This window comes from Falco punctatus (genome assembly GCF_963210335.1).
Source record: "Falco punctatus genome assembly, chromosome: 11".
In the NCBI taxonomy this organism is placed as follows: Eukaryota; Metazoa; Chordata; class Aves; order Falconiformes; family Falconidae; genus Falco; species Falco punctatus.
The window spans coordinates 20,712,281-20,730,361 of NC_137591.1; the positions used below are offsets into that span (position 1 = coordinate 20,712,281).

The window sequence follows — 18,081 nt, forward strand, 5'->3', positions numbered from 1 at the left end:
ATGTTCCTTAACAAGGCTTCAGATACTGGATCAAGATGCAAAACTGATTTGGATGATAGTTGATAGCCTTTTTAAAACATTAGAACTGAGCTAATATACATGAACTAATGAACTACTATTTGTTCCAAAGTCTAATATGGCTTTCAGAAAGTAGTTTGAAGGACTCAAATACTATGTCAATGAATTGTCTGAATTGTGGGAAAAATCCACATAATCTTTTTTACCAAGTCCTAGACTTGAAGTCCTAATGAGCTGAGGGCTTACTAGTGACACTTGAGGGGCAACACACAGAAGAAACATTCAAAGATGCCAACAACTCCAGGCTCTGCAGAACAGGCAACCATTCACATAGGGCTTAAGAAATCTATACATATAAAAAAAAATATAACTGGATGGTCTGATGTCATGTGGGTGTCAATAATGAAGTATTTCGGTTATTTTGTTATACCTCAAGTGAATTCATCAGACAAGCTTGAGGTAAAATGTCATTCTAATCAGAAATACAGGCTAATGTCAGCAAGTAGGGGAACTCAAAATGTGTTAAAAGGAGAAGGTCTCCAGTCCATGCCAGACAAGTTTTCAGGGTAAGAGCTCTATCTCCTGTATACCTTGGATCCTCTCTACAACAGGACAACGTAACACTGACAAGGTGTTGAGCAGAGCTGAGCTGAGCTGACATTTACGGAGCATCAAGGCAGGGACCACAGGTAAGGAAGCAAGGATGCAGTAGCTGGGCAGCAAGAAGAGCCATACAGCTTGCGTTGAAGCCACGGCAGCCTCCTGAGACAGGATCTAATGAAAGCCTCCCCAGCACCAAGGTGACTATTACTCCCACAGGCACAGCAACCCCAGAGACCTGATTTTTGGGGGTGAAAGACAGACCTTCTTTGTGTGTTGCGCTTCAGCAACCTTGGGCAAATGTGAGTGGCCAACAACGAAGGAAGAGAAAAAAAGTCCAGAATCCATTAGCCACCTATCAGACATGGGCACGGCAGGGGATAAGAGCACTGTAAGGGATCCTTCAGGAATGTTATCTGACGCATTAATTCCTAGCCTACTCAAAAGTATTTTTTCTCCCCTTAAGTTCCTCTCTGCCAATTAATGTATCTTTGATCTAAATAGCTAAACAGTGTTTGGGAGTGGGAAACGTACTTATCAAGGGACTCTGAATGATGCAATTTTGTATCCCATGTCTTTGAGAGGGGAAAAATGGAAGAAATCAAGAATTTTCAGAAGACTCCCTGAGGTAATTCTTTTTTTCTCCCCTGTCAACCACCCCTAGAGGAATGGTTATATTTCCTTATCTCACTAAAGCATTCTGTCAGTTCTTGGAACTACAAAGTGGACCTTTATGCAGTAGGTGGGCACACACTGATAAAAGTGTTGATCATGATCATCTTTCCTAAGAAAACAAATATGATTCTACATTCCTTGAGCATTGAGGAGTGTGGGAAACAGCCTCATAATCAGCCATCTATAGCAAACTGTATCATTGCATTGTAGATCTACAAAATGTAAGATATCTTTGAACGCAGATGAACCAACTCCCCTGTGTAAACAGTCCAATCACATATAGAGGCTCTACAACTATCTTTAAATATATGTTGAATATCACTTCACATTTCATTTATTAACACCCAAAGGTCTCACCTCTCTCTTATAAATACTGTTGTGAAAAATGAAATCCTTCACTTCTCCCAGTGGTTCTACAGCTGCTGGTACAGCATCAGCAGCTGTGCCAGGCAGATGTATACTCGACTCATTTCCATGAGTGGCATCCTCCAGCTCCTCCAAAGATATTTCTAAAGCAGGTATCAGTTAAATCACTCAGATCTGGTGGTTTGATGTTAAAAGTCATGAAGTAACATAACACATTTAGTCAGAAGTTAGCAGTGCTTTTAAGATTTTGTTTTCTGAGAGCTAAGCAACAGGAGCACCATCCTCTCCGGACTGGAGCTGGTCCATTATTCCATTTTTGGAAAGGCATATTTGTCAGAAGTGAGTGTGGTTCTAGGAAAGCACACTTTTCAGAAAAGAACTGTGTTCTGAAAAATGTGTGGAAAAGTTTCAGAATTACCAATATGTGCTGTTTGACAACATGGAATGCAACGGCTCCATTTAACTTGAAAATGTCTGTTTTGCAATCCAAGTTAATTGGAATGAAAAGGTCAAAACTAAAACATGTTGCAAAATGATTGAAACACAGATTTCATTCACCCAAATAATATTTCTTTAAATTTCTTAATTCCACACATTTTTAGAATGTTGATTATTAAACTGGAAAACTTTTCCATCCTTAAACTTCCCTGTGACAGAATAATTATTTCCTGATCATTGGTAATACTCAGGTCCTATAATGCATAACGGATCCATAGTAAAGCTTCAGCTTTCTTCACCCCAGGACACTCTAAATTAGATACAGCAGGGACTTGAACCCAGATCTACTTTGATTAAAGGAAATTTGTCAATGAAAAACAGTTTCCTCAAAGAAGTTTTCAACAAACTCTAATGAGAACCATCTACTGAGGGACATCCTCCTGTGATCAGAATTTTGAAAGCTGCAGACCTCTCAAAATCAAAGAGAAAAGCAATTTTTCCATTTTGGAATCTCAGTTCAGTCCTGCAATGATTAACCCCTCATCCTTGTGAGTCTTTCCCTCCAGTACTCTCACATTTTATTTCAGCTAAAATTACTTTCATCCTTTATCAGCTTGCCTGTACGAATTTGTGCAGCAGCTGCTGTGTCCATTGAAGAGTGAGATTCATGTGAATAAAATAGTTCTGACCCTCTGAGTCCTTCGTGTCTGAGATAAAAACCCACTTCCACTTTTCCTTAGGGATTGTTTTACCTATCTCTTTCCAAATAATAAATACCAGCAAGAAAAGCAGTGACATAACTCAGGTATTGAAGGAAGTTAAACCCTTTCTTAAACTACTGCCAGCTTCAGAAAAATGGTTTCTCTGTTTGTTTCTTTCATTCAAATTGCATGGATAAAAGGACCTCTTGCCAGCCATATCAAGTTGTGTCAGGGGGCCTGTGTTGCAGTAGGAAAAGAACTTCAAAAAAGGCATTAGGGCTCATATTCCCAGATTGCTGCCTCCTTCCTGGGCAGAAAAAAAGATTTTTCTACCACTGGGAAAATCGTCAGGTCAGTCACCAAACTCCAGCTAGCCCTGCACGGAGCCTGAGCCAAGCTGCACAGCTGTGCGTGCCTGTGCCGGCATGAACTCTAGGACCATGCCTTCCCTGAGCACAGCTCCTCCACTGCTTGCTCTCCCTGTCTTCCTTTCACTGCCAGCTACAGCCTCTGACTGAAAGATAACAGAGCTGCCACTATACAAAAAAGGAAAATTTCTTACATGCGTACTTTCTTTGTATGACCCATAACATTTCTGAGAAAAACTTCTCTGACAGAAAAGCCTTGCAATCCTGAATGTTTTACGCTTTCCCCTTTTTGAAAAACAAGTCCCCTGCAGTTACAATACATATAATTTAAAACAAAACACAGGAAATTCCCTAAGTAATTATTTGAGATGGCAGTAAGGAAAAAAGAAACTCATCATTTTCCACTGTGCTTATCTTTCCTTCTATTTACATTTTCAATATCCAACAAGGAGCTGCGTACATTTTCAGATTCAATTTCCAGTCACCTCCACATTGGTACACAAGGGGAACTCTGTCTACAACAGAGCTAGTTTCGTGTCTGAAAGCAACCTGAGCTGAGTAAAACGACTTGGCCAAAATTTCTTCAACACTTAACTCAGCCTCCTTTGAAGACGCATCTCCATATTGCTTTTACATTGTAAACTTTTAAACAAAACTCACTAGATGTCAATTCACACCATGTGGTTTTATCTACAGGGAGGACAGCTCTGTGTTTGTTCAGTAAGATAGCAGCAGCAGGAACCCACACCTGCAGTATGAATCCACATCAAAAATAGGTGCAGCAGTAGTGGCTTTTGGAAAGACAAGCAATGTTGTGGATCCTTGGGAGAGATGGAGAGAGCATGATGCCGAAGCAATTATTCTTCACATCTCTTCAACCATTAAAAGTCCCATGTCACCAGACCCAGGGAAGCAGGGTAGACCCCTGGGCAGAAGAGGAAAGAGAAGGCGGCTCAGTGTCCCCAGGTGTAAGAGCAGAGAACAAATCCTCTACAGAGGCTGGGAGTGACTGGTATAGGACAGCATTTGAACTGATGCTCAACTGAGACCTAATTGTTATTAAATAATTATTATCATTCAGTGATAGTTAAACCTACTTTGCATGAGAATCCATTATAAGAATGACAAATAGCAACTGTTATAGAACGAGCTTGGATTCATTCTTACAGATTTATGAAATAACAATCCTATCTATGTAGACCTCATTTACTAGCTGGTGAAATGAGCAGAAATAAAGGAAAGCTAATAGATAAGTCCCATAAGCAGCTCAAAATAAAATGTAAAACTACTGCAAAACTGCACAAAATAAAAGGCATTATTAGCTTAGAGTTTAGTCCTGATTTGAATATTGCAACTTTTCATTAAAGGTGGCAAGATAATAAAAGTAAAAATCAATAACGAAAATTTGTTCTAATTTGATACTGTTTTCCAACTATAACCAAAAAACTTTCCAGATTGCTCTTTGACAAATTCAGATGTCCATTAAAAGAAATGCTCACAGAAAGTTTTCATTATCAATTAGCAATTCCCATCCCAAGCATCTGTAATGGAGCAAGCGTGGCAGTCCTCTAATGACGTTTTTTTATTAGCACAGACAGACAGAATAAGTTGAGTTTCTGTAATTAGCACTGAGCTAAGACAAAAGCAGAAAACAATGAAATGTTTATCAGAAGTGATCGCTTGAGTATGCCTGTCCCAACTCTTCTCTCTCTCACATTTGTTTTTCTTCTAGGTTGACATGTTCAAAGAGCACTTTGTTCCCTCTTTTGTTTCTGCACGTACTGTAAATTTCAGCTCTTCAGAGAAGGGCCACTCCATTCAGTGCTGCGTCCATTGAAGACTTTTTTAAGCGTGCAGCTCTGTGAGCAGCGGAGCTAATGATATCTGGCTTCCAGCAGCTCTGTGTCTCCTGGTTGGGTTCTCTGACGTCTAATAAGGTGTGACTGCCAATTAAAGCCTTTCCTGTGGCTGACAGAGTCCTAACAGCACTGTCCCATGTGGATTCTCAGAGGTCTAATAAAGGTGAGCTCATAGCACGCTTGTGCTTACAGTGAAGGAATGCAGGTATGCGCTCTCCCCTGCCTGACTTTTTTGTTGTCTCAAAACCTGCTATAGCAAAATACTTTCTATCTTTTGGCAAATTTCAGTGAAAATGGCCCAAAAGTTCAAATGTGACTGATGATACTCAAAAGGACATATAAAAACATATCAACTTTCTTTGGAAATATGGGCTAAAACTTGCTGTTTCTACATGAGACTACATTTATCTCAAAGCACTTAAATCTGATAAGTGGTTTTGCCTGAAATGGTATTTTTGGTCCTTAAAATTGTTGGTGGATTTGAAGAGACAACCCTTGAATCTCGTCTTGTATCATTTTGGTGGCCTGCCACTGCATCCAACAGTCTATTCTTCAGTCATCAGTTTAATTGGCAAGAAGAATTAGGTCCAACATTTTAACTTCTCTGTATCATGGACAGCGTTGTACAGAAAGGCTTCGTTGTTCTACCCCTTGAGGCACAGCCTGCATCAGAAACTTCAGGGTGTCCAGCTGGTGTCAAAGTGTGCCCCTTCTCAGATCTATCCACCCACAGACCACTCTGCGACTGGCACAAAGCAAAGCCTTCTGCCTCTGTGCCTCCCAGGCACGGGTGTAAGGATGAGCTGGGGGCATAGGAAGGGTGGGCACTTGGTGAATCCAAGCAGGAGAAGTCCAGCCTTCTCTGCCACACCGATGGCACCCTGTGGGTGTTTAAGACTTGCAGCCACCCTCCTGATTTCATTCTCCTTGCACAGAGCTGAGATTAGACACAAGGAAAATACTGACCACTCAAAATCACTTCTGGTTACAAGACAAAATATATTTTTCCCAAGTGTCATCAAAAACTTGACTTGGAATTGTAAAAAAATAGCCTGCTCCATCACTGCCCTACTCTGCACTCCCATGTTTTCAACCTCTTACTTTTTCACTCTCCATACCATTAAATGGAATAAACTGTAATTCCTGGATGAGAATTTTTTTGGCCTCATCTAGACAACAAGATGGGCTTAAAACAACACTAATTAAGTACATGCAGAACAAGCTCTGTACTTTGCAGTTCTGTAGCTGTAAAAAATCATAGAGAAACTGCATCAGAGACCTTAATGAAAATAAAAAACAAAATGGGGAAAATATGATAAATGATTACAGCATACCTTTACTTCATGGGTTTTTGCAGGCGGGTTGGGTTTTTTTGAGATTGGGGTGGAGAAAATGGTAACATCTAAATATTAAGATGTGACAAAATGTTTATGAAATGGTATTTTTTTCCCCTGTCATTTCACAGTGATTATATTTTCAGAGCCTTGCTGTTATTTTCTGATACCCAGGACATTTTATACAATGTAGAAGGGTTTCTCACAGGGTTTCACATTTGCACAAATACAATAATGCTCTCTCATAGTTCAAGTCCCACTATTTTGTTATGGAAAAGCTTGTTTATTCAAACACAAAGGACCATCCTGCTGTTATAAAAATCCCTCAGCTAAGTGCTTCAGTAAAAAGCCTGCTGAAGAAAAAATAATGATCAAACTGTCCTGAATCCCTTGAGACTCTGCCTCCAAAGAGGTACCAACAGGAATGTTCCTTGAAAACATTACAAAAAAGACAAGTATTCTTATAAAATCAACGGCATTCTGTGCTGGGGGGAGATTTTATCTTGCAGAGGCAAAACTATTGCTTTCCTATCATGGGCTGTCATATTTCCAGAACAGTTTTGTTCTTCAGATCCCTTAGGTATCCTACACAGCTGGTGTGGGGCAGGAGAGAAGGGCATGGGCCAGCTCCAGCATCACAGCAGCTCTGGCTCTGAGGTGAGGTATATTCCCACCTTAGTCCCTTGCCTGAGAAACAAGGAAGGTCATGGTGCAAGGTCTGGAGGCAGCAGGTGTACATGGACCAAATATAACATGGTGAAGACTGCAGGAATTCCTGTAGGAACAGGATGCAAGGTACTACATCCCGTTCAGGGCAAGTGGGAGATGGGTGAAGGTCGGTCTGAAACAGGGCTTGGGGCAAAGCTACAGGCAGGAATGTAGCACATTTCTATCCACCATTATAGGGGTGGATTTTAAATCGTTGCTATGTAGAGACCCTTATACATCCGTTTGGAGCAAAACGGGACACATGTGACCTCCATATTTTGTAAGAAAAGAAATTTGCTTGAAAAGGAACCCATATTCTTTACAAGTTAATGACCAATATTCAAGATTAACAAAAGTATTCCATACCACAATATAATGTAAAGAGACTCTACCATGAAACAAGTATAGTTCAGAAAGCACCCCTTTGTTCTACCTTTTTTTTGCTACATCTGCTAGAAATAATGACTACAGAATCTCTTTCAACAAAAGGTCATTTATGTCAATGGACAGAACACAGAGGATCAGATCACCTGCGGTAATTGCAAATTAATGCTCTACTGCTAATGCATTAACTACACAATATTGATCTACAATTGAATCATACAGGCTACTGTGAAGTGATTTTTACTTTAATATTTTTACGCTTTTATTGCTTTTTCTATAATGCGTTTTCTCTTTCCACTGGAATTTTCTATAATTGTCTCCATTTTTAATTTCCTACAGTGAGATGACTTTGAAAAATGTATGTCTCTTTCAAAGCCTTGCAAAAATCTAACAAACCATCAATGTGACATGGTAAATCACATACATGATGCAAAAGATGCAAAAAATGCGATATACATCTTATTTTGATAAATGAGAGCTTTAAAAAAAGCTTACTTAAATTAAAAAAAAAAATACTTCAGCCTCACTAGAAGCCCATAGTAATGAGCCGTACCTCAGAAAGATGCAGCTAGACATTTCTAGAGCTTTTGGTATGCAATGAGTGCAGGATTATCTCCATAAATAAAGTTGTTATTTTTTCAAATTTCATGCCTGTACTGAAAAAGGATTGGTGGATTTGGGTATGTTACAAAAAAGTATAAAGCTATGGAATCAGTGGAAGAACAATTGTGTTTCAGCATTTTTAATGAAAAATTAAAAAACAAATGTGGTCCTATTGTAACTGTTTCTGAAGTCCGTGAAGTGGAAGAACACTGTTAAATTGCTGTACAAAATTTTAATCCCAGCTAATACTGACTACAATGATCCAGTTTGTTATCTATATCTCTATATCTAGATATCTCTATATCTATCTATATATATAAAGCTGCAAAAGTTTCTTACACATGAACCTTTTGCCAGTAAAATTACTAAGATGTTGCCTTCCATGTTCTAAAGGAGGGGATAGAACACACTTTAAACACTGAAACTCTATCCCCAAACCACTTTCTAGTATAGCTGCTTGCTTAATACCACCTGAGATGGTTATAGCATATATCAAAATATGGCTTACCACCTGACTCCTGACTTGCATTTCTGTGTATGATGATTTTGTAAATGGAAAATAAATCCCCACATTTTGAAAATAAAAGCAATTGGAAAAAATAATGGAGAAATGATTGTAGGTGAAATAGCTGCAGAGGAAAACCTGATCTTGCTTTTAATGGAGGTACATTTATTATTCATAAGCCTCTTCTCTAAGAGATACGCCACATCGCAATTAAATCAACTCACACAAAGCCTTCATATTATCTTAGCCCATGAACGCCCCCCTCTCATGGCAGAGAAGACACAGGACTCTTGTCCAGGCAAAATGAAGGGAAGCCCAACGGCCATGCAAGTGCTGCCCTCCCCGGCGCTGTAGCTGGGCTGTGTGGATGGGTCATACAACCTGTGCTGCTAAGTGATATCAGACTGTGTTTGAAGCTGGATGAACTGACACTCCCCACCCTTTTCAAATACTGCTAACAAAGAAACACCCACATGCTATTCTGTGTAACAGGGTAGTGATAGCGGTGGCAGTACCCTCATTTGGCACAGCCGCACACAGAGTTCACTCCGGCAGCACCAAGGCCCGGGCTGCTTGCTTTCTGCCTCTGGATTGGTCATAAGGTGTCCTCAGGGTTTTGTAAACATCAAGTAAGATCACAAAACGTGCGGTACTGTGTCAGTCCAAGTGTCTATTCAGCACCACCTCCAACAGTGTCCAAAGCAGACACTTGAGATAAAGCTATGGGATGCATACACAATTCCCCCAGTACAGTCCCAGCTTCTACTCACTTAACTTAAGGACTTGCTGTGTAGTGAATCCTAATATGGTGAATCACTCAGTAGATCACTTTATTTGATGCTATCACCAAATTCTGTACTCGCTTTGTGATTTGGTACTGAGAAAGCAGAAGTGAACTGTCAAAGCTGTTAGGATAAACAGCAGAGGTTTTGACTATTGAAGGAACAACTTAGGCATTTGATACCAAGGACATGTGAGTGACAAGAGACGGGATTCAGGGAAAAGTATATTAGCTGGCTATTCATATAACCTTGTTAAGAGGGAAAACAGCAATGATTCTCATAGTCCTAATTATGTTCCAAAGATGACCCATGAAAATAAGGCCGCCTGCTTCTGTCTATGACAATATATCTTGCCTGAGCAGCAAATAAAAGTTTCAGTCTGGTCCCAGTCAAGTGTATTTCTTGTAAGACTGTCTATAGAAATTACTCATTTTCTTTTCCTTCCATTCGCTTTTCCCAAGATGAGGCAAAGATTTATGGCCTGTACTCACAATCTTGCATGAAGTTTACTAAAGGCTTATTTTTAAATAAAAGTAATTGAACTAGTTCAGACCCTTACCTACATGGCAGCTTTACAATCCATTTATCTCAGATTAGTTTAAATGACTTCTCTACTTTAGTGAAACAGAAATAAGCCACTCAAACTGAGGATAGGTTTGATCCAGAGGAGTTTAAAATCAGTTCTAGAGATGATTTAAGTTAAACTGGTGAAACCTAAGGACAAGAAAAGAGCTTTTTCACTATCTCCGGGAAAAATCTGTTGAAAAGAGAAATTGTCCTGTAAAGTGCAGAAGACCAGTATAGATCCAAGTAATTTCTGAAAGTCAGTTCCAGAGAACTTGATTATTACTAAAAAGAAAACAACAATTAATGTTTTGTAAATCCAATATTCTTTCTCTTGAGCGCTGAGTGGGATGTCTGCATTAAATTATATTTCAGAATTTCCCATTACCATTGGGACAAACCAAAGGAAAAGAAAACAAAAAATAAAAAATAGACAGCTACACAGTCTATATGAAGGAAAAGTGCATAAATCACATAAAAACCCCTTCATTTTCAGTCATCCAGAAACAGATACAGCAGACATAGAACTTAAAATCATTCCACTCTGTGTAGTTCAGCTCACATAACATTGTTACAGACAAAGCCATCAAAACTGCATCTCTATTAGCATTAAACGAAATGCACCTATAGCAGTAAAAACATTCCCCTGCCAATCCTATGTTTTTGTAGACAAATGCTGCTCTGTAATTTGCACCATTACTTAGTATTTATATGGAATAAGCTCTCAGACCATTGCATAAGAAAGGCAGACTTTTTGTCTGCCCATGGGAAAAGAAGAGTTTCAAGCATTCTAATACACACTAAAAAAAAAAAAAAAAAGGAACTGGTATTAATAAATCCAAAGAACATAGTAAGTAGTAGCTTCTACTTCAGCTCCCAGAGATGGTAACTTTGATGTGCACTAAAAAACCCCATCAAACCAAACCATTGCACTGGCCTATATTTATTTATTTATTTATTTATTTTTTCCCCTGAAACATAGCAAACAAATGACTAATCTCAGCAGTCACCATAGCTGTGCAGGAAGGATGGTCACACCGAATCTAATTTTAATCTCAGTGAATTGTGGGAATGAAACCACTGCAGCCATCCCATGGAGTGACACAAAGCCGATATTCACAGAATCCTCAGCTGCTGTTATCTATGATGGGAACCACAGATAAAGGGGATGAGTATCTACTAGAATGTAACAATATACAATGGAACAGTGTAACACAAACACCACCTGCTCCTTAGTCATTCTAGATATGCTGCAATGGTGCCCTGACATGCCTAGTAGAGCAGGTAAGGGGCTGATTTCCAACCAATTTCCTGGTTCCTATAACAACAGGCCACCAAGACATCCTTCCATGACAGGGACTAACTAACCATGCCAGTCTGGCCAGGACTTCAAAACAACCCATCAGACAATGTAAACAGCCTCAACCACTGTATGCAGTCCGATACCTCACCCCAATGCCAGCACCTTATGCAGGAGGTATGGCTCTACACCTCCTGTTCCAATAAACATGCTTAAGGGACACAGATGCCTGGAGAAGCAAGAGTTACTTTAAACTGGTTCCCAGTGGGACCGAAGTAGTGCTCCTTAAAATCCCTCTCCCCTCAAAAAGGCTCTTTGTAGAAGACAAAACCTGAGAATAAAGGAAGATCACATATCTCAAGCTTAACTCTGTGTCAGCTTTGTTTAAAGATGTTTTAAGTTTAAATCCTGTAGGTCAGAGAAAAAAAGTGATGACATAGTCATGCTAGCCTTTTTCCAGATTAGTACTGTGACACCCAAAGTCATCTTTTGGCAACTCCTCCTCCATCTGAAATGAATCTCTCTCAGCAAGAAGCACAAAGCTAAAAACATGAAAATCCCTTTCAATGGTATAACCCCCCCAATATCCTAATGTTTGAAAGGAAGATACATTATGGTTTTAATTACAGTTATTCTAATTTTAATGTTTTAAAGAGAGAAAAGTTACCTGTAAAACAGAAGCCCCACTGTGCAGAAACTGGAGCCCACTTTCAGCAGAATCAATGCCTCCAGTTGCTAAGATGGGAAATCCTGGGAGAGCACGGGCTATGGCAGACACTGCGCGAAGGGCAATGGGCCTAATAGCGTTTCCTACAGAAAACCAGAACATTTTGTTAGCAATATCAGAACATATCCTGATGTAATTTGCACATCCCTCATGGTAAGAACATCAGGAACTAACATCTAATTCTGGGATGCAGATGTTATATTCATTTATAAATTGACACCCAGAAGATTTCAAGTGGTATCAATACTTGTAAAGTGTTATGAACTTGGCTGAAACACAGGAAAATGCACAAACATTTGGATAAACATTGCAAAGCTGGCTTGAACATTTTAGCTGGTGGTCAAAACAAAGGCTAACAATGTCTGAGACAGAAAGCAATACTTTACCATACAGTACACTGTAGACGCAGATCTATGTTTCTACATAAAGAAATCAGGTTCAGTTTTTGAACACAGATGTTGTCCAAGTAAGAGCAAACATCTCATTTATTTATGTCTAACTAAAAATTGTTTAAAAGTGCCATTGCAGTGGACTTGACATTTCATATATTATTTAGTATGTTTCCCCTTTGGATGTCTGCAGATTCAGATAATCCTTTAAGCCCCCTTTAACTATTAACATGATAGAAGCTCTAAAGAATAAGGTATATTCTCAAAAGAATAAGGTATATTCATTTATGGTTGCATCTCCAAGAATAAAGCTCGCATTTTCAAATGGTATATACAGGTTGAGTCAGACAAGTACCTGCTACATTTAGAGGCATTACGATTGAAATCTCAATACACTGTGTCTGCAGCGCATCTGCTTTGGCTACATCCTGTTGATGGTATGCAAGTATGAAAAATATGCATACAGATGCTGCTCATTAAATGATGGATAGCATAGACAGCTGACACTTCTAGTTATTTATTTTTTAGCCTAGTTAGGATTTCTCTAGATAACTCCCATATTCTTAAATTTTCTAACTTAATTTAGAGGACCTTTAGGATAATTTTATGTTATCATTGGACAGCAACACAGTAGTGTAAGGGAGGGACACATTGCTCCCAGAGGAACTGACTGGCTGTTGACGTACGCAACGAAGTGATAATAGTTATCTTTTTCTTTTCTTTTCTTTTTGGGACTGTATTAGGTAACTTGGGGAAGTACCATGAAATGAAGTACTTCTGAACGCCCCTCATGGATGTCTTTATAACCTTTAAAGTTTTGACATTCTGCAAGAGCAAATAACAGAAAGGGAAGAAAGAAATAAAAAAGTGCAATGAATAAAGCCCCAGGAAGAAGAAACCACAATTAGAAAGTGTGGGAAAAGAGCCCACATGGAAACAGCTGCTGCATCACCACACCTCTGCTCAGGTGCCTGACCAACACCATCTCCTTCAGACAAAACTTCAAACCAAACAAGCTGTGTTGCCATTCTTGCTCTACACTTTCTGAGACAGAGGCACTTCAGCCTGCTGGCTGGATTTTTAATCTAAGAAAGTCTTTAATAAAGGGTAAGTTGCATTTTTCAAGCAGCCCTGTCTCACTGAGCCCAGCACCTACCCTCCCTCCAGTGCCCCCATGAGTGCTTCCTCTCAGGCAGAGGTTTACTGGCCTTTATGGAGAACCTACTGTTGGCTCATGATTCTGCTTTCTAGAAAGAGCCTCTGCCTTGCTTGTGCATGAGCATTCTAGCTGGGTCAATGAGGAGAATGATCCCATAACAAGTTCAGGTCACGAAATCTGTCATGTTTTGCTTTAAATAGGACTGACATTTTGTCAGGGAGCTGTTTTTTCCATTACAGAAAACTGAAATTTGGTTTGTCTTGACCATTAGAAATACTATCTTCAGTTTACATTGCCTTTTGCAACATACCACTGCCCCTCACTGTAACTCCAACAGCCAACACTGAATTCACAGGAGACCCTGGCCCTGCAGTATTAAACTCATCCACACCCAAAGGCTAGGCCAAGCAGTCTCTATTGACACCTGCTCTGGATTCAGCACAAAATTATCTTCTAGGGCAATGACAACTTCTCCTGCCTCAGGATAGATGCCTTCTCACTACATACTTAATACAACACCTCCTCCTTCTTCAACAGCTGATTTCTCCACCTGAGCAAAAACTGGAAGTCTCACTGTCTGATTAGAAGACTCTTCCACCTGCCATCAAAACACACTGGGTGTTCTTCCATGCCCATGTTAGGGATCAGACTGCTCACAGGCTTTACACAGATACTTCTTACTAGTTAAACAGAGACTACATAGAGACGGAACCTTTTCAGCAGCTAAACTTTCGTTTGCATAAATGGACAGCTTAACACAAGATGCACTATCAGTGTATTTTGGCAAAAACTAGAGCCTAGTTCATAAAAATAAGAAATCTCACCGAAACGGCCTTAAAGAATCTAAGATCACACCAGAACAGATCACAGAAAGGAGCTGGAGCTCTACAGGAACTTTCCACAGGACGCTAATAACTACTTGCTGTCATTTGAGCTAGATCAATTGTAATGTATTTGAAAGGAACAGAATGGTTTTCAGAAAGAGGACGACTGCTAGTGTCCAAAGAGCAAACACTATGACAGAATCAATGGTCCAGTCTTAGCGAAAGACTTGAGACCAAAAAAATGGAACCATACTATTTACTCTCACGGATTTATTTATAAAGCCTTCTGGAGGGCATACATGCCAAGATGTACATTACACAGCCAAAACCATTGAAAATAACGTGATGAAAAAACACTAGTTGGTGAAATTCTTCAAATATTCAGTGTTTGAAACTGAGGCTACAGGTAAAGCATCAGACTTGCTATATGGCTTTCAGGCACTGACACAGCTGTTCCAGAATTTCACTGTGATGAGGTAGTTATTTTTTAGAAAGGTGTAAGAATACAGGTGCTGGTAACTCTGAAATCATGTGGCTAGAGGGAATTTTCTTACCAAACTACAGGAGTTAAGAACTGACATCTGCCTTGAGGCATGAAGGTCTTTTAACCCCAATGTAACTCTGAGAGTTTGCATTCAATCAGTTTTTAAGCCTTATAGACCCTTGACCTTAATGATATTTTGTAGCAAAGAGTTCCACAAGAAAATATTTCCAGAATATAATTGTTCCTTTTTTCTGTTTGATTACATTAGCCACCTTCTCACTTAAATGACTGTGTCTGTACAACGGTCAGTAGAGGAAAAGAAGCAAATGACAGCTTATTTAAGGTTTCAGCACAATAGGTAATCAGAAAGGTCTTCATTCAGCCCAAAGAAATCAAGCATATGATTTGATGAAGCCTAACACAGATGGCAATGAGACTTGGAATTTATTACTGAACATAGGTACTTTTTGGTACTAGCTGCACTTGATATTCATAATATGAGTTATTACTTATGTTTGGTGATTAGCAAATTAGTGAGAAATAGGTATGATCACAAAAGTATTCCATTCATCTATATATAATTCACCCCAATGAATTTAAAAACATTTCATGAGTGCTTCTGATGAGAGTAAATACATGGCTCTAACAACAAGCAGAGGACTGACTGAGGTGTCACTATTCATCTCTGCATTTTTTTTCTTTAGTCCACTGAATACGGAACAAGCACATCAGAAGGGGCAGGTATTCTCTCCCATGAATTTCTTTATCAACAGTTCAGAAGCTTCCCCTTCTGTAATAAAAGCCACTGGTCTGGAATACAATGTTATTTACTTGTGATAGAGATCCTATGGACTAATGAAATGGTGAAACAACCTTCCAGGTTAAAGCCAAAACCCAAGAAAGAATACAAGCAATAGTGATGCCAAGTTATAAAAAAAAAGGCAAATAATACTTAAAAAAAAAAAAAAAAAGGCAAATGAGCATTGAATTTGACCTAGAGTCTCTATTTTCTTGCATTTTCATATTAGTACTACAGGAAGGTAATACATTCCATTGCAGACACTTGTGGAGAAGGAGTTTTTAAAAGGTTGAAATAAAGGAGATCTAATGCCAAATTTTAAAAGAGCTGTAAGTAGTAGCTGGAATTTGCAGAATGTTGCTGATAAATCCAGTGGTATTTAAGAAGCTGAGGTCCAAACCCAGCATGCATTTGAAAGGCAGATAACATACTAAAAAATAAGCATCTACCACATACTTTAACATGTTCCACTAGTTAATCACCTGTAGCTGGGGAAAATGCTGATATAGAATCATGGAATTATTTAGGTTGGAAAAGACTTTTAAGATCATCAAGTCCAACTGTTCACCCAGGACTGCCAAGTCTATCACTAAACCATGTTCCCTAAGCACTGCATCTGCACGTTTTTTTAATACATTCCTCCAGGAATAGTGATTCCACCACCTCCCTGGGCAGCCTGTTCCAATGCCTGACCACCCTTTCAGTGAAGAACTTTTTCCTAATATCCAGTCTAAACCTGCCCTGGCACAACCTGAGGCAGTTTCCTCTTGTCCTGTCGCTGGCTACTTGAGAGAAGAGACTGACACCCACCTCCTTTCAGGTACTTGTAGAGAGCGGTAAGGTCTTCCCTGAGCCTCCTTTTCTCCAGGCTGAACAACCCCAGTTCCCTCAGCAGCTCTTCATAAGACTTCTTCTCTAGACCCTTCACCAGCCTCGCTGCTTTTCTTTGGACGCTCTCCAGCACCTCAACGTCTTTCTTGCAATCAGGGGCCCAAAACCGAACACAGTATTCAAGGTGCAGCCTCACCAGTGCTGAGTACAGGGGGACGATCACTTCCCTAGTCCCCCTGGCCACACTGTTTCTGGTACAAGCCAGGATCCTACTGGCCGCCTTGGCCACCTGGGCACACTGCTGGCTCATATTCAGCTGGCTTTCAGCCAGCACCCCCAGGTCCTTTTCCTCCAGACAGCTTTGCAGCCAGTCTTCCACAAGCCTGGAGCATTGTGTGGGGTTGTTGTGACCCAAGTGCAGGACCTGGCAGTTCTTTTTGTTGAACCCCATGCAACTGGCCTCAGCCCATGGGTTCAGCCTGTCCAGATCTCCCTGCAGAGCCTTCCTATCCTCAAGCAGATCAACACTCCCTTGAAAATGGAAGACAGACAGAAAAAATACCTGGTGGAGATGATATGCTACATTATGTTGAAAACTACTCTTTCAAGTCTCTCATTATGGAACAAATACTTGCTATGATATAAAGATTTAAATAATAAAATAATTATATGTTACAAAAGTCACTGACCTTTTTCATGCCTTAAAACAGAGATTTTTGTTGTTGTTTGTTTTTTTTCAAATAAAAACCGAGATTTTTCATTACTATCAGGGACTTCAGTAGGCAAAATACAACACGAAAAAGAGGCAGAACATACGTCAATCAAATGCTTCTCCTTGGCCAGCACAGGTAGGCAGCATTGCCCCTGTCCTCTGAGGATAGCAGACTGATTACAAACTGATGAGAGGTATTATACCTACTTATTTGTTTGATTGTTTATTTTTCCTTAGGAAATAAAAAACCCTTTACCAATGCCAGAAGACACAGGTTTTATTACAACTTCATAAGCCCTTGGAGTACCCAGGGGACTTGATCCTGCCTAGCATCAGAAATGTTCAATAGATTGAGACTTGAGAGGCAAACTTAACGTCTTCTTCAAGAAGAAGCCTGGTGCTAAGTTTCAAGCAATGCAGTAGCTTTGGAAGTTCCCAGCAGAAACAATTCAGACCTTCTTGATCCCAGTCATCCACCAATGGGGAAAAAACCCAGTGGGGAAAAACCCCACAAGTCTTGAATACTGAGCTACATTCTCACTTGCAATATACTGTACCAATACGGTAGTTTAAAGTCTTTTAGCACATACTTCAGCAGCTCAAAATGTGCCTTTAGGTAAAGATGATCCAGGTCCATTAAAAAACAGCCAACAGAACCAAGGTGAATCATTTCAAACAGATGACACTGAGCCTGAATCTTGAAACTGTATGAATGGTCTTTATCAAACTCTCTATCAACAAAAAAACCCAGATTTAAAAGGAAAGCAAACTCTCATACCTTTGGTTAGTAGATTACTTAAAAGCAAATCTTTGTATCTATGGTTACTAGGTGTAATAAAAATGAATTTGGGTCACAATTCTCCCCATTCTGTGCACTGTAAAGTAAAATTAATTTTTAATTTGCATTATATTATATTACATTGCAGTTCTTTAGAAATTTAATATCAGATT

The 18,081-nt window shown here is 39.6% G+C and overlaps 1 protein-coding gene across 1 annotated transcript in view; it reads right to left on the minus strand.

The window, feature by feature from the left end:
* DPYD (dihydropyrimidine dehydrogenase) overlaps nt 1-18,081 on the minus strand; it is a 367,920-nt gene that overhangs the window by 60,005 nt on the left and 289,834 nt on the right. The window contains exon 19 of the mRNA XM_080407063.1: nt 11,873-12,015. Coding sequence (XP_080263189.1) covers nt 11,873-12,015 — 143 coding nt within the window. The remainder of the gene's footprint in view (nt 1-11,872; nt 12,016-18,081) is intronic.